This window comes from Xyrauchen texanus, chromosome 37, assembly GCF_025860055.1.
Source record: "Xyrauchen texanus isolate HMW12.3.18 chromosome 37, RBS_HiC_50CHRs, whole genome shotgun sequence".
NCBI classification, from domain to species: domain Eukaryota; kingdom Metazoa; phylum Chordata; class Actinopteri; order Cypriniformes; family Catostomidae; genus Xyrauchen; species Xyrauchen texanus.
The window spans coordinates 37070540-37092622 of record NC_068312.1 but is presented as its reverse complement, the minus strand read 5'-3'; the positions used below and the strand labels follow the sequence as shown (position 1 = coordinate 37092622).

The 22083-nt window shown below is 41.1% G+C and overlaps 1 protein-coding gene across 1 annotated transcript in view; it reads left to right on the top strand.

Annotated features, from left to right (window-relative positions):
- LOC127630489 (eIF-2-alpha kinase activator GCN1-like) overlaps nt 1–22083 on the top strand; it is a 48557-nt gene that overhangs the window by 8101 nt on the left and 18373 nt on the right. The window contains exons 12-39 of the mRNA XM_052108055.1: nt 3506–3556; nt 3641–3739; nt 3823–3996; nt 4083–4235; nt 5019–5111; nt 5190–5265; nt 5425–5584; nt 5681–5870; nt 7376–7500; nt 7679–7857; nt 9012–9105; nt 10726–10839; nt 10931–11129; nt 11316–11465; nt 13275–13462; nt 15079–15159; nt 15241–15384; nt 15524–15648; nt 16318–16507; nt 16758–16828; nt 17554–17719; nt 17810–18004; nt 18512–18758; nt 19569–19690; nt 19816–19930; nt 20318–20497; nt 20761–20981; nt 21551–21619. Coding sequence (XP_051964015.1) covers nt 3506–3556; nt 3641–3739; nt 3823–3996; nt 4083–4235; nt 5019–5111; nt 5190–5265; nt 5425–5584; nt 5681–5870; nt 7376–7500; nt 7679–7857; nt 9012–9105; nt 10726–10839; nt 10931–11129; nt 11316–11465; nt 13275–13462; nt 15079–15159; nt 15241–15384; nt 15524–15648; nt 16318–16507; nt 16758–16828; nt 17554–17719; nt 17810–18004; nt 18512–18758; nt 19569–19690; nt 19816–19930; nt 20318–20497; nt 20761–20981; nt 21551–21619 — 3971 coding nt within the window. The remainder of the gene's footprint in view (nt 1–3505; nt 3557–3640; nt 3740–3822; nt 3997–4082; nt 4236–5018; nt 5112–5189; nt 5266–5424; nt 5585–5680; nt 5871–7375; nt 7501–7678; nt 7858–9011; nt 9106–10725; nt 10840–10930; nt 11130–11315; nt 11466–13274; nt 13463–15078; nt 15160–15240; nt 15385–15523; nt 15649–16317; nt 16508–16757; nt 16829–17553; nt 17720–17809; nt 18005–18511; nt 18759–19568; nt 19691–19815; nt 19931–20317; nt 20498–20760; nt 20982–21550; nt 21620–22083) is intronic.

The following is a 22083-nucleotide window of genomic DNA, read 5'->3' as shown; positions in this document are numbered from 1 at the left end:
AGCACAGAGAGTGAGAGACTGTTCAGTGCAGCATCTCATGTTCTTGATGAGCTTTCTGACAGGAGAGACGGTCAGAACGTTTAGCAACTTTTGTTCTTGAAGAGAAACCGGTCACTTGTACTTAAATAGAAAGCGGTCCAATATGATGTGTATAGCAATTACATTCCACTTGTTCTTCACTTGAGGATACATCTGTCGTTTACAGTTGAGGTTGGATTTAGTTCAATTACTGCTGTTTTGCACAATCATTTTCACTTAAAGTGTACATACGTTTACATAAACAGAATAGAGCACTGATCTATATATATAATTATATATTATAGTTATAGATCAGTGGAATAGAGGCCCTCTGCCATTCTGTGTTCTGCCTGTTGTTTTAATTAAAATTACTGTTGCATATTTAAACTTTTTGAAAGATGTTAGCTAAGTTCATTACTTGACTTGTAGTGCATATAATAGTTTTCTAAAACTTTATATTATTTGGATAATTGTTAATAAAATCTGTAAAATGTGATTTTTACAGAACTGAAAGAATATTTAATATAGTTTTAATATATTTTTTGTCCAATTTTGTTGTGCTACTTTCAATAAAAGTGTGATTTATTTTATTGGTTTGTAGTTTTTCAATTCAGATTAATTAAATTCATGAAATTAATGAAAAAGTTTTAATACAATTATACACAACATTTTTTTTTTTTTTTTAAATAGGTAAAAATTTCGGTTTCGGTTTTCGGCGAAGTGCATCCTGGATTTTCGGTTTCGGTTTCGGCCCAGAATTATCATTTCGGTGCATCCCTACCCTAAACCAAGCCTTTACCCTAAACCAAACCTTTACCCTAAACCAAGCCTTTACCCTAACCCTAAACCAAACCTTTACCCTAAACCAAACCTTTACCCTAAACCAAGCCTTTATCCTAACCCTAACCCAAGCCTTTACCCTAAACCAAAGCTTTACCCTAACCCAAACCTTTACCCTAAACCAAGGCTTTACCCTAAACCAAGCCTTTACCCTAAACCAAGCCTTTACCCTAAACCAAGGCTTTACCCTAAACCAAGGCTTTACCCTAAACCAAGCCTTTACCCTAACCCTAACCCAAGCCTTTACCCTAAACCAAAGCTTTACCCTAACCCAAACCTTTACCCTAAACCTAAACCAAGCCTTTACCCTAAACCAAACCTTTACCCTAAACCAAGCCTTTACCCTAACCCTAAACCAAAGCTTTACCCTAACCCAAACCTTTACCCAAACCTTTACCCTAAACCAAACCTTTACCCTAAACCAAACATTTACCCTAACCCTAAACCAGGCTTTTATCCTAAACCAAACCTTTACCCTAAACCAAACCTTTACCCTAAACCAAATATTTACCCTAACCCTAAACCAAACCTTTACTCCTAAACCAAGCCTTTTACTCCTAAACCAAGCCTTTACCCTAAACCAAGCCTTTACCCTAAACCAAGCCTTTACCCTAAACCAAACCTTTACCCTAAACCAAGCCTTTACCCTAAACCAAACCTTTACTCCTAAACTAAACCTTTACCCTAAACCAAACCTTTACCCTAAACCAAGCCTTTACTCCTAAACCAAGCCTTTACCCTAAACCAAGCCTTTACTCCTAAACCAAACCTTTACTCCTAAACCAAGCCTTTACTCCTAAACCAAGCCTTTACCCTAAACCAAACCTTTACTCCTAAACCAAGCCTTTTACTCCTAAACCAAGCCTTTACTCCTAAACCAAGCCTTTACCCTAAACCAAACCTTTACCCTAAACCAAGCCTTTACCCTAAACCAAGCCTTTACCCTAAACCAAACCTTTACCCTAAACCAAGCCTTTACCCTAACCCAAGCCTTTACCCTAAACCAAAGCTTTACCCTAACCCAAACCTTTACCCTAAACCAAGGCTTTACCCTAAACCAAGCCTTTACCCTAAACCAAGCCTTTACCCTAAACCAAGCCTTTACCCTAAACCAAGGCTTTACCCTAAACCAAGCCTTTACCCTAACCCTAACCCAAGCCTTTACCCTAAACCAAGCCTTTACCCTAAACCAAAGCTTTACCCTAACCCAAACCTTTACCCTAAACCTAAACCAAGCCTTTACCCTAAACCAAACCTTTACCCTAAACCAAGCCTTTACCCTAACCCTAAACCAAAGCTTTACCCTAACCCAAACCTTTACCCAAACCTTTACCCTAAACCAAACCTTTACCCTAAACCAAACATTTACCCTAACCCTAAACCAGGCTTTTATCCTAAACCAAACCTTTACCCTAAACCAAACCTTTACCCTAAACCAAATGTTTACCCTAACCCTAAACCAAACCTTTACCCTAAACCAAGCCTTTACCCTAAACCAAGCCTTTACCCTAAACCAAGCCTTTACCCTAAACCAAACCTTTACCCTAAACCAAGCCTTTACCCTAAACCAAGCCTTTACCCTAAACCAAACCTTTACCCTAAACTAAACCTTTACCCTAAACCAAACCTTTACCCTAAACCAAACCTTTACCCTAAACCAAGCCTTTACCCTAAACCAAGCCTTTACCCTAAACCAAACCTTTACCCTAAACCTAAACCTTTACCCTAAACCAAGCCTTTACCCTAAACCAAACCTTTACCCTAAACCAAACCTTTACCCTAAACCATGCCTTTACCCTAAACCAAGCCTTTACCCTAAACCAAACCTTTACCCTAAACCAAACCTTTACCCTAAACCAAGCCTTTACCCTAAACCAAGCCTTTACCCTAAACCATGCCTTTACCCTAAACCAAACCTTTACCCTAAACCAAACCTTTACCCTAAACCAAGCCTTTACCCTAAACCAAGCCTTTACCCTAAACCAAGCCTTTACCCTAAACCAAGCCTTTACCCTAAACCATGCCTTTACCCTAAACCAAACCTTTACCCTAAACCAAACCTTTACCCTAAACCAAGCCTTTACCCTAAACCAAGCCTTTACTCTAAACCAAGCCTTTACCCTAAACCAAGCCTTTACCCTAAACTAAGCCTTGTACTCATTTCTCTTATAAGATGCAAAGAAATAGATATTCTGTTATAGTTAACTTAAATTAAAAAAAAACAGACACTCTTACATACCTCGGGTCTCTTGAGACCCTACACGCTTTTGGAACTTAAACCATTATAATTCTTTTGCAATTTTGCCATTTTTTTTTGTGCGGTGTCGGCACAACTCCAAAAAATGGGTGATGTACAGTGTGTGGAAAGAGGCCCGGAGTCTCTAAAGACCTGAGGTATGCATTTAAGGGTTAAAGATGTTTAGTACACATTCTTGTACCTTTGTCTTTTTGTCTGAGTTTTAAATACTTTTATGCTTCAAATCAAAGTTTTTTGAGATTCATCTCAGCGATTCACTTCATGGCTTAGAACTGTTTTCTGGAGGATTTTATGAATTCCTCTATGGGTAAAAAATACTTCCGGAACCAGGGCATTATCTTATCTTATCTTTTATACTTTTCATCTGAAATATCATTTATTTCTTCCCAGGCTCAGAAGGAAAGCTCACAGTTGTTGCTCAGAAGATGAGTGTTCTCTCAGGTGAATATCTTGTCTATCTTATCTGCTCATTGGTTGCTTCACATTCTAGTTTTATTTAGTGTATTTTCTGTGTATGATTCACAGGAATCGGAAGTTGTAGTCATCACGCTGTGTCTGGCTCGTCCTCTCAGTCTCTGAGCTCCAGTGTTGCTGTAATGTTCATTCCATACCTGCAACAGGAAGGTGAGAAGTGACTTCTTTCTAAAGGCTTTTCTTTAAATGTTTAATCAAGATGCAAATATATATAATTCAACCTCTTTGTCTAGTCCATGAAGGCACGCTGGTGCATGCGGTGTCTGTGTTATCTCAGTGGACGAGCCGTTTGACCGTTGAGGTGTCTTCAGAATTAAGGGAATGGTTTAAAAAAGCTTTCACCCTCAAGACGTCCACTTCACCTGTACGGCACGCGTACTTGCAGGCCATGCTCGGGGCGTTCAAAGGTCTGTCAAATCGCTGGGAATGTTCAAATGGATTTGTGCTCCTTTTATGCAGAAAAATAGTGTTCGTGTCTTTCCATCCTCTTCAGGTGACTGTCTCAGTCAGGCGCTCGAGTTTCTCCCTCTCCTCATTCAAACGGTGGAGAAAGCTGCTGCCCAGAATACCCAGCATGCTCTGCTGTCTGAGGGCGTGGCCGCTGCTGTGCTGCTCTGTCGACTGTCTGTACTCGACTCTGTGCCAGGTGAGTACACAATATGTTGAATCAAGAAGTACCTTCATTTAGTCAACAAGATGTGACAAGAATAACTAGCGTAACACCATATGACCCACATTTGGTGTCCGACCTTAAAGGTAAAATGTAGCAATTTACAGATGGAGCCACATTGAGAGCCCCGTATCTCTGGAATTTAACCATATAGGGCTTTAAAAACTAAGATACAAAAAGAAAAGTTTGTTTTGAACGAGTTTCTAAAAGGACATTCAGATACCTTTAATACTTCTTGAGTTATAGACACTCCATCTTTTGTAAAACAGCACAAAAAAAGTGCTTTTCCCCATTTTTGGACTCTCACCATTGGCATATAATGCATCAAGGGGTGCAGAAGTTAACTGATTTTGGTAATAGACCTACCTATCTGTGTGTAAAAATAAAATAATGATGCTGACACCTTTCTAAGGATATTTTATTGACCTCTTGTTTTGCTCCAAAAGCATAGGCGAAAATTGTCACTTTTGACCCGTCTCCACAAAATAATGGATTACTCAGTAAATATTGATCCACGACATTTAATATTTTGGCTTTCATTAGCATTTGTATTTCCTTAAACCATAAAAAAAAATATATATATATATATATATATATATATATATATATATATATATATATATATATATATATTTGATCCGGGAGCTTGAGTTGATGCAGGATGATCCTAATCACAAATACCTGGAAAAGTCTTGGAATTTCATTGATCAAAGCAGTGGGAAACACTGGCTCTAACTTCATGTAATTTTGTGTCTTCAGAAGCAAAACTGGCGTCCTTTTGGAACCTGGTACTGGATGAGAAGAAGCCTCTCTTCACCACAGAGAAGTTTCTATCTCAGGCCGGTGAAGAAGGTAAGAAACGTTTGATTTATGGATCATATCTGTCTCAGTACACAGACGTGCCGTTACCTAATATCTCTGTTATCGCAGCTCTCTGTACTGTCCTGCTGCTGTGTGAAAGACTGTTCCTTGATCAGCCACAAAGACTCAACAACAGCAAGTCTCAGTGAGTGTTTAGAGTTTCACACAGAAAATATTTAGCATTGTGTTTGGAACGGAATTGTAAAAACATTCATAAAAGTGGCATATATTTAATTATAGTGCTTGTGCGAGATAGGAATCATAGTGTGATGATGAGGCTCAAACTCTGGTCTGGTCTCTTCAGGATGTTTCATCAGGCGACAGTGATGGCGCTGTTGTCCCGTCTGTGGCGTGTTCGTAAGCGCGCTCAGCAGACTGTGAAGAAACTCCTGTCCTCACTGGGCGGCTCCAGTCTGGCTCACGGCCTAGTGGGAGAACTAAGAGTGGTCATCAACAAACACAAGGTGGTCATGACACTAAAAATATTGCTTTGTATGAAGAGTTACTCATTTTCGCTCTATGCTAATTTTTATCTTTTCTCTTCCTTTTGTTCAAATAAGATTATGCCATCAGATGCTCTTCAGACAGAAACAGGCGAGATGACTGAGATCGGACGCTTGTATGTACCTCCACGGATATTGGTGGACGCGCTGAGAGTAATCTGCTCGGTTGCAGGCCAGTGGGACGACCCGGCGGAGGCGGAGAAAGTCGCCCTGGATATTCTCATCGTTACCCATCATCCCTCTATCGGTCTGTAGGCCATGAGGCTCTTACAGTTCTTATACCTTTCTGTACATAATTCTGTCTCATTACACCCACGAATAGAGGATGACCGATCGTGGATTTTGCTAATACCGATAACTAAGGTGGTGGAAAACGCAGATAACCGATTAATCATCCAATATTTTTTGGGGGGAAAATCCCTGATGCAGTTTATTGTGCAACTTTAATCCCAATAATAACTATAACAGCTCACACAAACATAGAAGGAAAACAAAACGTGCACTCTTACAATCATCTACAATGTATTACAATCAAATTAATGTAAAGCGAACATTGTCATATGGGCTAATAAATACTGTGAGGATTCATCATTCATCGCTAGTAGTTCATCAGCTATTGCTTGTCAATTGTCGTTTTGCATTAATAAGTGTGAATAAGTACATAAACAGTAATAGTGGCAAAGTCTTGGCTCTGTTGCAATGCTCTATATTTAAATATTCACCTAATAAAGCTTGTTGTGACCTATAGATTAACCAGATTATGGGTTTTGGCCACAGACGAACATGGGTATTAGCGATATATAAAACCGATATATCAGTCAATCTCTACTCTTGCTTACTTTTTTATGTGCCCAGATATAAATGATTATTCCTCTACAGTGGATATACCTTATATGTTCTTTTCATGACCCAGAATTCGAATTAATACAGGCATATGCCAGCGATATGCCCACCGATAGCCGCTATAACCGATATATCGTTCGACCTCTACTTGTGATTACTTTTGTTTGGTTGTGCCTAGATATAAATGATTATACCTTTAAAGTGGCTATACCTTATATGTTGTTTATATGACCTATAATTATAATTAATACAGGCACATGCCAGATGATAACTGGTAAAACCGATATATCGGTCAATCTCTACGCTTGATTACTTTTATTTGGATATGACTAGATAAAAATAATTATTCCTTTAAAGTGGCTATACCTTATATGTTGTTTATATGACACATAATTATAATTAATACAGGCATATGCCAGCGATATGCCCAGCGATAACCGATAGCCGCTATAACCGATATATCGGTCGACCTCTACTTGTGATTACTTTTGTTTGGTTGTGCCTAGATATAAATGATTATACCTTTACAGTGGCTATACCTTATATGTTGTTTATATGACCTATAATTATAATTAATACAGGCACATGCCAGATGATAACTGATAACTGTTAAAACCGATATATCGGTCAATCTTTACGCTTGATTACTTTTGTTTGGATAGGACAGGATATACATTATTATTTCTTTACAGTGGCTATACCTTATATGTTCTTTACATGACCCAGAACTCTAATTAATACAGGCATATTTCAGTGATATGCCAGGTGATAACTGGTGAAACCGATATATCGGTCGACCTCTACTTGTGATTAATTTTGTTTGGATGTTCCTAGATATTAATTATTATTCCTTTACAGTCTATTAAAACACCTTGAGTTTACACAAGTTGTTGGCTCTATCTCCCTCAGTGTCCGTCAGGTCTGAGGTGTGGCCGTTTCTGCTATCCACCATGAGGATGAACGCTTCTGAATTCATCGACAAACACCTGGAGACCATCTTACCTCGCCTGCTTGAAGCCAACACTGACAATCAGGTCTGACCGGCTACGTTAAGCTATCCCACATACATCATTTTGCTTTGCCAGAGTGAAACAGAATGACAGTGATATTTCATATTTTGACAATGTAATTGATTTTCGACATATATTGTTTCAGGTTGGATCATTTGTAGGAGATTTGTGAAGTTGACATTGTCTCTCTCTCCATCCGTAGGCCGTTCAGAACGCTGTTGGATCGCTGTCAGTTCTGTCCCCCACTAAACTGCTTCCTCGTGTCATGGATGAAGTGACCCAGCGCCTGTCCAATCCTGCGCTGATTCAGGTGACGCGTCAGGAATATGCCATCATGCAGACACCTGAGGGTGAACTTTATGACAAGAGCATCGTTATGAGGTAACGTTGTAACATTCACCCTTATTAGGGAGAATACACACAATAAAGACCGGTCTGAAGCTTTTGTTGCCCTACTTGCTCTTTTGGTATGAATGGATAATTAAATGAAAGAACCAATGTAAACCCAGACATCATAAAACATGTATGAAAGTATATTAGACAAGATCTGGTAAAGTAATCCAAAGGTCACAGTGAATCCAGCAAGCGGGGCAAACATGGAGCCAGGGCTGGACCGGGAAGAGAAATCGGCCCGGGATTTTACATGGCAACTGGCCCAACTGTTGAGCAGGGTGGGGGGGAGTGAGCCAAATAATGTTGAGCCGGGGGGGTGGGGCGGTATTTCCTTTTCTGCATATCGCGGTGCCTTTTTGTGGCCCGTTCTGCATCACGTGGTGGCTCATTGTTGCTTATCGCGGCACATTCGGCACGTTTCGAGGCTGAACCACCAGCCAGTTTGGTTCTCCTGATAGACATTACACCCCTGATTGGCCCAAAAGTGCGTCGGCCCATCGGGAAAATGCCCGTATGCCTGATTACCAGTCCAGCCCTGCATGGAGCTAATCCTGATAGGTTAGTAATTCTGCAGAATAGTCACCAGGAGAACAATCTCCCCAAACAATAGTTCCTACCCCCTATATACCCAACCGTGTGCTCCAAACATGATCAGGAAATAGGTAAGCGCAGCACAGAATTATGGGAAATGGCGTTTACATTCTATTGATAATACATTCCATATAGACTAATATAAATATGTAGCGGTGCTACAACGTTCCAGCGGTTATAATCACTTTAAAGTAGCTTGATAAAATCTGTTGTTACGACTGGTGAAACGTCATATCGTAACTGAATTTTCATGGCATTTTGTGATGTTTGGGAAGAATGATAGGGTTCCCACGGTTATGGGAAACCCGGAAATATCAGTTAATATAAAAATGGTGATTTCCAAGCCCGGAACAAAGAAATATCTATAGTAAAAATGCAATTGTCTTGTTTTCTTCTGTACAAAAAATATTCCATCAGCATAGTGATGTCAGATATATGAGCAAATTGTTCTTTTGAGTCTGTGAATATGTCAAAAACAGATGCAATGCAACTTCAGTGATTTGTCTGCAAGTTTCTTCTTGTACTAAAGGTTGTTGGTTTTGTTTTCTCAGCACGCAACAGGAGAGCACAAAAAAAGGCAACATGAAACGAGAAAATAAAGCTTATTCCTTTAAAGAGCAGATCATTGAACTGGAGCTGCAAGAGGTGAGAAATACAACAAATGATCTGTTAGTGTGTGTGACGAGGAGGAGGGCGGGGCCGTGACTACGCACGCCTGGCCTCTGGTCGTGCTAATCAGCCGAGGAGAGGGATAAGCCCAGCGGCAAGAGAACGACACGCGGCAGCTGCATGTGGCTCTCTCTCTCCCGAACTGCCGTATCCCGCTGCCCTTATCAGGACTTATTAAGGTCGATTTGAGCATATGCATGATGCAAAAATAGTAGAAGAATAGTAGTGTTCATTGGATCATTTTGTATGTTTACTGAACATTAAAGTTTTTAGTGTTTTCCCTTCACAGTGTATTTTCTAAAGCATTTACTGAGGAATAATAGCAAACTACATGTACTTTGTAATTCATTTGTAGAGTTCCCTACATACTTGGTGCCATATGAAATCCGTTTGTTGAATTTTCCCCCAAATTCCATGTTTAAAAGTTTGTAAAATGTCATTTAAACATAAACTGTATATTGAAATGAATTCATAGACCTCTAATTAAATGTAACACAGAACAAATACTATTCAAAATACCACTGTGATATAATTATTATTATTATTATTTCTACATTGAATATTAAAGAGCACCTATTATGGTTTTAAAGGTCTCATACAATAGATGTGCGTGCATCCAAGGTCAAAAAACACTTTAATTTGCTCATAAATTAAATTGCAGCATTACCTGTTTTTCCCCCAGTGTCAAAAACGACTCGTTCAGTGATCCGTTCTAAAGGATTCATTTTAGATCCGCCTTTCAGAGAGCATACTCTGCTCTGATTGGTCAGATGTCCCAGTGTGTTGTGATTGGTCGACCGCTTAGTGGAGTGTTTGAGGGCGGGTCAAAGCTGTTCGCGAGCAGCCAATGAAGTCCAGAGGCGGGTTTTTGTTGTCAAATGACGTAGTTTAGTACAGGAAGTACGTCTGGAATTACTAACGACTCGTTTCAGGTGTTCAGAATCGGTTCTTTCTTTTGGGAGTCAGTAACTCTATTTGTCGTGCACTTACATTTTTGAAACTTTGCAGACTTAATAAATAATAATAATAATTTACTGATGAAATCAAATCCTTGCGTGCAGTGACGCGATTTCCATGTGAATGCCCGCATTACGTAGGGTTTGGACATCGTGCGTATTAGATTTAACCATGTTGTATCATGCCAAGATAAACCGTTACACCCCTGTTCAATAGTAAAATATTCCTTTCGCAGTTTCTTCAATGTCTAGATAAAAGAGAGAATGGGCTTTTATTTTGGCGGCAAACCGAATGAACCACTTGAGTTTGCTTGTGTTTGACGACAGCTTCACACATCCAGAAGCAGTTCGCTGTATGGCTTAAAGCTTAAATTTCTGCGGCATTAGCGCCACCAAATGTAACATTTTATGCAAAAATAAACGTTGTTTTCCAAACAGCTTTCTGAATACGCACCCCCGTCCGCCATTGGTCAAACAGAGAGATAGTCCTACCCCATGTCACGCCATTGGTTCAGTCGGGTCGCTCAAATCAAACATGCCATACGTGTCACACAGATACTGTAAAATAAAGTGCTACTGTGTTTTTGTAAGCATGGACCGGCACAAGTATGTTCACTCTGAACGTGTGTTTGCATTGTAGGAGATCAAGAAAAAGAAAGGCATCAAAGAGGAGCTCCATCTCTCCAGCAAACAGAAGGAGATGATGCAGAACCAGCTGGAGAAAGAGTCCAGCATCCGCAAGACTTTACAGGGGGTGAGAGGTCCAACAGTACCCGTACAAACCTGAGACTCGTTCTTCAGTGCGAACACAACAAATCAGATGTTTCTGTCTTTGTCTCTGTTAGTTGGATGCGGAGCTGCAGTCTGCCATCAGTCTGTTGGAGTCTACTCTGGCGCGTCATCCTCCTCTCATCCTGATACATGTTCCTAGAGTTCTGCAGGTTCTTCTGCCTCTCCTGCGGTCTCCACTGGCCGCTCCTCATGTCAAACACATCTTCCTAAAAGCCGGTGTCTCTCTGATGCCGAAAGAACTGCACAATCTGGGTATACGTTCCATTTTCTGTCTGATAATCATCATCTTATGACTGATGAATCATGCACAATAAGACCAGGAACGTTTCTTAATGAAGTAAATTGGCTTGTAATGTTAATTTAATAACATTTAATGCTGCACAAGATGCTTTATGATGTTTTTTCTTCCTCCGTTATCATCTGTTTATCTTTATATAGCGGTTCTTGTAGGTCAGGTGACCTTGCGCCAGTTGAAACCGGAGTGTGATTTAGATCCAGCTTGGTCACAAGAGGATCTGGCCACAGCTACACAGCGAACCATCTTACTGCTGCACACACAAACTGTACCTCAGAGAGAGGGCAAAACCGGTGTGTATCACATGCATATGAGTATCGTCACGCATCATGGAAGCTTAGATTAAAACTTTAAAGGGGTCACATCATGAAAATCAAAGTGTTATTTGTTACGCCGATATTTTATACCGCTATTTTACCACTTACCTAATTTTTCATCAAATTAGAGGCCTGCATTCCCACGAAACTTCCGCGGGACCTGATCAGATTTCTCGCGGCACGGGAATGCAGGAACACATGCATCAAATGATCACATTTTTAGAGCAGGCTATAGTCAACGGAGCTTTACAAGAATGGCAGAGCAGAGCAAAGTGTGGACACACTGTCATCAAAGGTTCTGGAAAATGGTCAATTTAAGTGTTAAGAAATCAAGTTCAGTCAAGTCAGATGGGCATCGTGCCATGCGTTGTCTGATCTGATTCCTTTTTAAATTCTGTGTTTTAGTGGTAGAAGCAAGTGTGCCGCACAAGCCCTCAAACGTGAAGCCAAAACGTCTTGATCGCCCCCCGGTGACTGGTCCTAGTATAGGTCATAAACCCCGCCTCTCCATGTTATTCAACGGGACGTGAGACCAACTAAACAATGAAATTACACTTCACATATCTTTTTTCCAAAGAAAACTGTAGTTTCTATCACGTTGATGTCATTTCAAGTGTTTTTCAAAATAAGTTTGTTTTTAGTTATTTGATGCTATAAAAACGCTGTTGTGACGTCATGATTGACAGCTGTGATTGACAGGTTCTCTGAGCGAAGTAGTCACTGAAGCACCAACAGAATTTTTTTCAGGATCTTCGGAGGACTGAGGAGATTGGAGCTTTAAATTTAATATCTACATTTCTATAATTCATTATTTCACACCGTCAAAAGTCAAAAGTGCAGGGGCGTGTGCTTGCGATTGATTCAGCGAGAGTGAGGGCGGGGCCTTGATTTCGCGGCTTTACTTCCTGCTCACTACTGCGCAGGTCTGGTCCCGAAATCACAACTGTGCAGACTCAAGTCCCAAGATGTCAGCGCCATATCGGGACACTGGCGGCTTCAGTTCTCACCAATGGAAAAGAGCGAAGGGGCGTCGTCCATCTTTTATTACAGTCTATGTGTATAAGTGATGATGCCTGATAATGCCATCCAAACCACTAGAGGGCGGCACTTGCACTGAGATTGACTGTATGATTTCAATCTTAAAGGTGCACTGTATTTTTTCCCCCATTAATTTTTTTATTTCTTTATCTGTTTGACAGATTAATCGGTGCCGATAGTTGCTTTTTGGAACTGTCGGTTATCAGAATTGTTTTTTTTTTCCCCTCAATTTATTTATTTTTTTAATTCCTTATTAGTAAATCTGATCTGATGAAATGTATATACATACAAAACTCTTCATCTGGTGAAAATATAGGCTATAAAAATACACATTTGGTATATACGTGCATATTGAGCATTGGAACGAAACCAAGTCTCGTTCATGTCAAAATAAAAGTCCCTGTTGTGTTTCCAACTTGTTTATAGTTAAAAGTCCTGTTATGCATCAAATCGTAATTTCTCTGGTTATTATTGGGATTTTGGTTGCACAATAAACTGCTTTTGGGATTTTATTCATTTTTCTAGGAATTGATTTACAGCTATCTGCCGATAAATTGGTTACTGGCCTTTCCCACCACCTAAGATATCGGTATCAGCAAAATCCACTGTCGGTCGACCTTTAGTCTCATCCGATAACATCTCATTAACATATGACTGCCCATATTTACATAATTTGGCCAGTTTAGTTAACCTTAATTTTCAAAAAAGTTTTGTGTGTCATAATGTGTATTTGTGTTGGTTTTGCAGGAGCAGATGCATGTGCGCTGTCAGCACCGGCGTTCTCCTTCTGTTTCCCGCTCCTGCAGACTGTGTTGAGTCAGAGCAGCGGAACCGCAGAGGAGGTGGAGCTCACCATGACCCGCGCGCTACAAATCATCAACACACACGCACAGCTGCGTGCGCATTCGGACGCCAGTGACATACTTATAGACGAGGTACGGGTGTGTTCTCAACCGATCACTTTGACATGAATGTGCTGTTTTGGGACACTTTAAAGCAGTCTTGAGGGGAAAAATAATTGTAGAAACCGCATTGGCTAAGAAACTAAGGCAGGAGAAGTTTTATAATTACAAACAACACTGAAAGAGTTGGAAATGGAGCATAAAAAAACACAAGCTCGAAGACCAGGCCTAATTCAAGAGATCGTAAAAGTAAAAGAAGAAATCACTGATATACATAACATGGAAATCAAGAGGAATCTCACATTTCTAAAGCAACGCTATTACGAAACGGGAAGTCCAGGAAACTCCTGGCTAGTAAGCTTTGTAAACAAAAAGCTGATAATACAATTTATAAAATCAGAGACCTTAAAACAAGAAAAAAAAAAACTGCATAAATTGACAGAAATTCATGAACAATTTGAAATTTTTTACAAGAATATTTACATGGAAAATACATCTAGACCTGAAGTAGATACCAAGGTCTTTCTAATTTCTCTAAAATTGCCTAAATTAATAGAATAAAATAATAATAATGTATGTAACCCCACAAGAACTGCTGATAGGTATAGCTAGACTGAAGTCAAATGAATCACCAGCAATCACCAGAATCACAACAACTTTTGGGCATGAACAACGAACACCCTTCCATCCACCTTTGCCCCCTCTCAACTTTTGGGCATGAACAACGAACATCCTTCCATCCACCTTTGCCCCCTCTCAACTTTTGGGCATGGACAATGAACACCCTACCACCCACCCCTGCCCCCGCTCCACAACTTTTGGGCATGAACAACGAACACCCTTCCATCCACCTTTGCCCCCTCTCAACTTTTGGGCATGAACAACGAACACCCTTCCATCCACCTTTGCCCCCTCTCAACTTTTGGGCATGAACAACGAACACCCTTCCATCCACCTTTGCCCCCTCTCAACTTTTGGGCATGAACAACGAACACCACCCATCCACTCCTGCCCCCGGTCCACAACTTTTGGGCATGAACACCCTACCCCCGCTCCACAACTTTTGGGCATGAACAACGAACACCCTTCCATCCACCTTTGCCCCCTCTCAACTTTTGGGCATGAACAATGAACACCCTACCACCCACCCCTGCCCCCGCTCCACAACTTTTGGGCATGAACATCACCCACCCACTTCCCCCTGCTCAACAACTTTTGGGCATGAACAATGAACACCCTACCACCATCCCCTGCCCCTGCTTCACAACTTTTGGGTGGAGGGGGCCCTAGGGCCTTTGCAAGTCATAACCCGTCCCTGTCTGTATTACAGAATTATCATGAAACTTAAGGAAGTCAGTTGGACTGAATGTATCTAGCTTCCACATAATTCTGCCCTGTGTTTGTGAGCTGTATTTATATATATTTTTTTAAAAGTAAATGGCCTTAGAGGGATGGATTAACAGTTTCTCCGAATTTTTTCTTGCATGTATTGTTTTCTTGTGTATTATAGAAATAAGTTTTTATTAATCGTTTGTAGGAACATCTAGGTAATAATCAATCGTTCACAATTGGGTTGATTCTATGCATGTCTGTATACATGAGGTCACAGGAATTCATGTATTGTACTTTTGTTTTGTCCGTTTGTTCAGAACGGTCCAGAGTTGCTGCCTAGAGTCAGTATGCTGCTGCTGTTGACCAAAGTGATCGGCACGTCCACTCCTCGCCTGCAGGTAGAGACTCGATCCGTTAAACGGCAGTTTTCAAACACAGTGTTAGGTGAGTTGTTTTATAGTGTTGTGCTTGTTTTGTAGGTGTTGGCATCAGGCTGTCTGACGGTGCTGTGTGCCAGTGCGAGCGGGCGGGAGGGCTGTGCGCTCGCAGAACAAGCTGAAATCGACGTTCTACTGGATGCGCTACTGTCTTCGTGCTTTTCTGTCAGAGACGCTGCTCTGAGGGTCAGTATCTTTCTATTTCCTCCTCCTCCTTTACACCACTGTCTTCCCTGTTATCTTTGCTCCCCCTTAAAGACATTTTTATTGTGCCAGTTTGTTTAAGAATTATTTTTAATAAAGAACTGCTATCTCAATCTTAAAGGGACTTTTGGAAATGGAGTTGGCACTGCCCACCGACAGCTCTGATGCCAACGGCCTGAAGATGTTACAGAGACTCTGGGTATCAAAGTTTGATGTGGAGGAGGAGAGCAGAGCGCTGGCAGAGAAGTGAGTCATGCGAAAATCATAAAATGCAACTATATGGAAATGTGCCCGTGTCTCTGACTTCATATCTTTTGAATAATAATCAACTTTATTCCTCAGTAACCCTCATCTGGTGAATGTATATATATATATATATATATATATATATAGTCTATAAAAAGCTTAATTTGGTTAATACTTAATTTAGAGTATTGTCATGGGGCCAAGTCTCTGTCATTTCAAAATAAGAGTCCCCAGTGTGTTTTGGACATGTTTTTACTTTAACGTCGATGTAACGGGATTCAGGATGGGCAAGGAGGAGGCTGGAACAGGCAGAATGGTCAACATAACTTTAATGACATAAATCAACTTAAAGAAACATAAACACACAGACAAACCAGCATTTCTACTGGCCACACTGCCATCTAGAGAAGGTATCGGTATCGGCCTTTCAAAAACACATATCAGTCGACCACATCTGTAAGTTGTCTTCCGGGTTTTTGTACCACAATCTGAACAGCTCTATAGCATCCACTTAGAAAGAGTCCTGATGTCTGAAATGTAAAATAACCAACCACAGTTGTCGTTTAAAATGTTACGTTTGTTGGCGAGTAAATCTGAAATGTGTTGCCAATTTTGTGTGCACTATGCATCTGTAAGTTAAGTCCTCGCTGTGTTTTGTATTTGTTTCAGACTCTGGCAGGCTCTGTGTCTTGAGCTTGTCCCCGAACTGTGTCCATTGCTGATCGAAGACGTGATCCACCACGAGGAGGCCGTGCGGTCGGCCTGTGCGGAGGCCCTTTCCAGCGCTGTCAGTCAGTACCAAGACCAATCCGCCATGGTTCTGACCCAACTCACTGAACTCTACCATGAGAAACTCTACGTGAGTGTCACACACGAGTGATTTAGCACCATACATTAATATTTCACTCTGCAGAGAGAAGATTGAGTTTCATCTGTGAATTTAAAAATGTTGCATTAACTTGCATAGATCACTCAGACAGCCATCTTTAATTCATGGATGTAATATTTAATTGAGAGTGAACCATTCTGGATTGTCTGTTGAGTGAGTGAACAAATAATTCCCCTAAAGTGATCACTTTGATTCATGCTGTATGGATCTGTGTCTGTAGAGACCTCCTCCAGTTCTGGATGCTCTGGGACGGGTCATTTCTGAAGCTCCTCCTGACCAATGGGAGGCCAGGTAAGGCAATCAGCATTTCCATCAGTTAAACTTAAAGGGATAGTGCACCCAAAATATTAATTCTCTCATTATTAACTCACCCTCATGCGGTCCTGGATGGGTATTACATTATTTGGAATTTTAGAAGAATATCTCCGGTCTTTAAGTCCATTCAATGCAAGTTAATGGTGACTGAAACTTTGAGGCTCCAAAAAGCAAGGCAGCATAGTTGTTTAATCCATGTCTTCAGAAGTGATCCAGTTGATTTGGGGTGAGAACAGACCAAAATATAACTTTTTTTTTTTTTTGTACGTCTTGCCATGGCAGTCTCTAGGCACGATCATGACTTCAAGCTCGATTACAGTTCCTAGTGCTTGACGCATGCGCAGAGCGCTAGATGACGCTAGGAAGTGTAATCGAGCTTGAAATCATGATCTGCTGTTGTGAAGATTTATAGAGAAAAAGGAGTTATGTTTTGGTCTGTTCTCACCCAAAACCGATTGGATTGATTCAGAAGACATATGCTGCTTTTATGTGCTTTTTGTTGCTCGAAAGTTTCGGTCACCATTCACTTGCATTGTATGGACCAACAGATGCACGCTTGCCCCATAGACTCCCAGTGTCAAACTGACGTAATCATAATTATTGTCTGTAGGAATCAACAGTGGTTCGTGAAAATGGTCAAATATATCACTGAATATTCCTCCACAGACATGAATTGTAAATAATGCGTTTCCTGTGTGCAGGTGTGGCATTGCTCTGGCTCTGAACAAACTGGCTCAGTATCTGGATGAGAGTCAGGTGAAACCGCTCTTCCTGTTCTTTGTGCCGGACGCTCTTAACGACAGACACCCAGAAGTGCGACGTTGCATGCTGGACGCGGCGATGTCTGCTCTCAACACGCACGGCAAGGTACCACATGGTGACTTTCTCTTCGAGCGTTCCACGTGACACGATGTATCTTACACAGCTAATCTTATCTTTGATGTTTTTGTCTTGTAGGACAACGTGAGCTCTCTGCTGCCCGTGTTTGAAGAGTTTCTGAAGAACGCGCCACAGGACGCCAACTATGACTCTGTACGTCAGAGTGTGGTCATCCTCATGGGCTCTCTGGCCAAACATCTGGACAAGAGTGATCCTAAAGTCAAACCCATCGTGGCCAAGCTCATCACTGCGCTCTCAACTCCATCACAACAGGTCTGAATCGCTCTTTCCCTCGCTTTTGTTTTGTCCCGCCCTTAAAGGAATAGTTGTCTTGAATCTTATAAACAGAATTCTTTTTTAACACATTCCAATATGGTCCATTTATTTTGTTCCATTTGCTTGTTGCGAGTGGAGTGTTGGTGGCGTAGTGGGCTAAAGCACATAACGGGTAATCAGGAGGTTGCTGGTTCGATCCCCACAGCCACCACCATTGTGTCCTTGAGCAAGGCACTTAACTCCAGGTTGCTCCGGGGGGATTGTCCCTGTAATAAGTGCATTGTAAGTCACTTATGGATAAAAGCGTCTGCCAAATGCATAAATGTAAATGTTGCGGATTATAGCACTTCAACATTTATCTGTAATGGCATTTATGGACACATGACCTAAAGTGTTAGTTCCTGTGAGTCGACCTATACAAGTGGTGTATATACAGAGTGAAGGGGTCCACAGAGAGACATCGCTTCGATTTAACATCTCGATTTGGTCTCGGGTGCTCCACAGGTTCAGGAGTCGGTGGCGAGCTGTCTTCCTCCTCTGGTTCCAGCTATAAAGGAGGATGCTGGCGGGATGGTGAAGAAGCTCCTGCAGTTGCTGCTTGAGAGTGATAAATACGCAGAGAGAAAGGGAGCGGCGTACGGTCTGGCCGGACTCGTGAAGGGTTTGGGGATCTTGTCACTTAAACAACAAGACATCATGACGACACTGACAGACGCTATACAGGACAAGAAGAACTCCAGACACAGAGAGGGTCAGCAGCATTCCCTCTATATCGAAAACACCAATAAAGCTCATTTCAATTGGGTGTACATTTAAAGTACATTTGTGGAAAAGATAGGACAGTGGATTGAACTTGTTAATTCAGTGCAATTATTTTAGATAAAAAATAACCAGAAGTTAGGACCGAGATATATCACTATTGCGCAATATACTTTTCTATACGAGTTCCAAAAACAAAAGTGTAAATATAAAATTGACCAAAACTAAAGTTGACCAAAAAGAGAGACATATTTGAAGTATTCTTAAGATGTATGAAGCTCACATACACTTTAAGAGCCCATCATAATTGCAATTATTTGTTTGTAAACAATTAATTAATTTGATTCAATAAATCCCAGTTGTTCTGTCTTCACAGCACCTCCCTAAGAACATTTGAAAAAATAAAGTCAATAAAAATAGATAAATACATTTTATCAAAATTCATTAACATGGCAGAATCACTTAAGCAACAAAGAGGATTCAATTCAAGGGATAGTTCTCAAAAATTCAGTCATTATTTAAGCACCCTCATGTCGTTTCAAACCTCTATGACATTGAGGGCCCAATGTTGTTTTGTACCCCATTGACTTTCATTGAATGGCCAAAAACAGTTCAAAATATCATGTTTTGTAAATATCTTCTTCATACAGCTTTGGAATGACACGAGGGTGAGTAAATGATGACCGAATTGTTATGTGAACTATCCCTTTAAGTACAGTAAACGAAAGATGAAAAATATAACGATATATACCTATAATATTAATAACAATGTTAATAATGAGCCTGTCGCTCTCTGTCACAGGTGCTCTGTTTGCTTTCGAGATGTTGTGTAACATGTTGGGCAAGTTATTTGAGCCCTACGTGGTCCACGTTCTTCCTCATCTCCTGCTGTGTTTTGGTGATGGGAACCAGTATGTCAGAGAGGTACTCACACACACACACACACACACACACACACACACACACACACACACACACTCCTGATCTGTCCATTCAGACTCTGTATGGTGCATCATGATCTCATGATCTTCATGGTGTTTGTGTATTAGGCCGCAGATGACTGCGCTAAAGCTGTGATGAGGAATCTCAGTGCTCACGGAGTGAAGCTGGTGTTGCCCTCTCTACTGGTGGCACTGGAGGAGGAATCTTGGAGAACTAAAGCAGGTCAGCATCCATGAACCTGATACTTTCTGTATATGAAATGTTCTCAATTTGAATATTTAACTTCATGGAGTGGTGGTGGTGTAGTGGTCTAAACCACATAACTGGTAATCTGGTAATCAGAAGGTCGCTGGTTCGATCCCCACAGCCACCACCATTGTGTCCTTGAGCAAGGCACTTAACTCCAGGTTGCTCCGGGGGGATTTTGTCCCTGTAATAAGTGCACTGTAAGTCTCTTTGAATAAAAGCATCTGCCAAATGCATGAATGTAAATGTAAATGAATGGATTAATTAGTTATTAAAACAGTAAGAAAACCACATGCACAACACGTGTCATTTTGGTAATGTGTCATAATCTGTTTTGGTCATTTTGGTAATGTGTCATAATAGGGTCTGTGGAGTTATTGGGTGCAATGGCATTCTGTGCACCGAAACAGTTGTCCTCCTGTCTGCCGAACATCGTGCCCAAACTGACGGAGGTGCTGACAGACTCTCACGTGAAGGTGCAGAAGGCCGGTCAGCAAGCGCTTAGACTGATCGGATCTGTTATTCGCAACCCTGAAATCCTGGGTAAGAAAAAGACATTTAGTGGAAAGTTTGTAAACTCATAAGAGGGGCAATTTTCATAGAAATGTTGATAAAAAAACATGTCTTCACATGCATCACACTGGTTTTGCTGGAGATAATGTATATTTTGAAATGTCAAAGACTTATATTTGTCAGTTAACATGCATCTTTTCTTCTGCATGAACATTTAAGAAGTTATATTTTTAGTGATATTAGTGATAGTGATATTTTGATGGCACTGAATTAGTGTTCTGTCAATTGTGCAGCGATCACCCCCATCCTATTGGACGCGTTGACTGACCCGTCTCAGAAGACGCAGAACTGTCTGCAAACGCTACTGGATACAAAGTTTGTGCACTTCATTGACGCGCCGTCTCTGGCTCTGATAATGCCCATCGTCCAGAGAGCGTTTCAGGACCGATCCACCGACACGCGCAAGATGGCCGCACAGATCATCGGAAACATGTATTCACTTACCGACCAGAAGGCAAGAAAAAACTCATCTTCATGTTCTAAATATAATCTCTGAGTTACTGTATATGTAGTACAGGAGGTACTTGTTTTATCACGTTAAGTTGAGTGTATAATGGGGGGCATGGGTATCTCAGCGAGTATTGATGCTGACTACCACCCCTTGATCCACCTCTTGGAATCCAGGGCGTACTGAGTGAGTCCAGCCAGGTCTCCTTAGCAACCAAATCGGCCCGGTTTCTAGGGAGGGTAGAGTCTCATGGGGTAACCTCCTCGTGGTCACTATAATGTGGTTCTCGCTCTCGGTGGGGCGTGTGGTGAGTTGTGTGTGGATGCTGCGGAGAATAGTGTGAAGCCTCCACATGTGCTACGTCTCCGTGGCAAGCGCTCAACAAGCCACGTGATAAGATGCGCGGATTGACGGTCTCAGACGCGGAGGCAACTGAGATTCGTCCTCCGCCACCTGGATTGAGTCACTACGCCACCACGAGGACTTGGAGCGCATTGGGAATTGGGCGTTCCAGATTGGGGAGAAAATAAAAAAGGTTGAGTGTATAATAACTCGTACATTGTGTTTGTTTGCAGGATTTGTCTCCGTATCTGCCAAGTGTGATTCCAGGACTAAAGGCCTCTCTGTTGGACCCTGTGCCAGAGGTAAGGCAGGCAATCGGAATTCCCAAAAGGGGCTTAGTCTACAATTTTGTGACATTTAGATTTCGAGATTCCTTGCACTAATCACTCAATTAAACAGGCTGTTTTGCATCTGTACCTTTAAAGGAATAGTTCACCCCAAAATCATTTACTCACCTTTGTCAATGTCAAACTCGTATGAGTTTTCATTCTTCTGCAGAACACAAACGAACAATTTATTGATGGAGAGATGACGTGTTTATATCCTTACAATGCAAGTCAATGGGGTCCAAAACTTCTAAGCTCCAGAAAGGACATTAAAGCAGTCTGAAGGAAATCTATTTATGATTAAACTTGTGTGGTTTAATCCATGTCTTCTGAAGCGATGCGATCGATATACAGCTCTCTGCGCATGCATCAAGCACGAGGAAGTGTAATCGAGCTTTAAATTGTGATCGCCAAGGAGATTTTAAGTTATTATAAGTTAT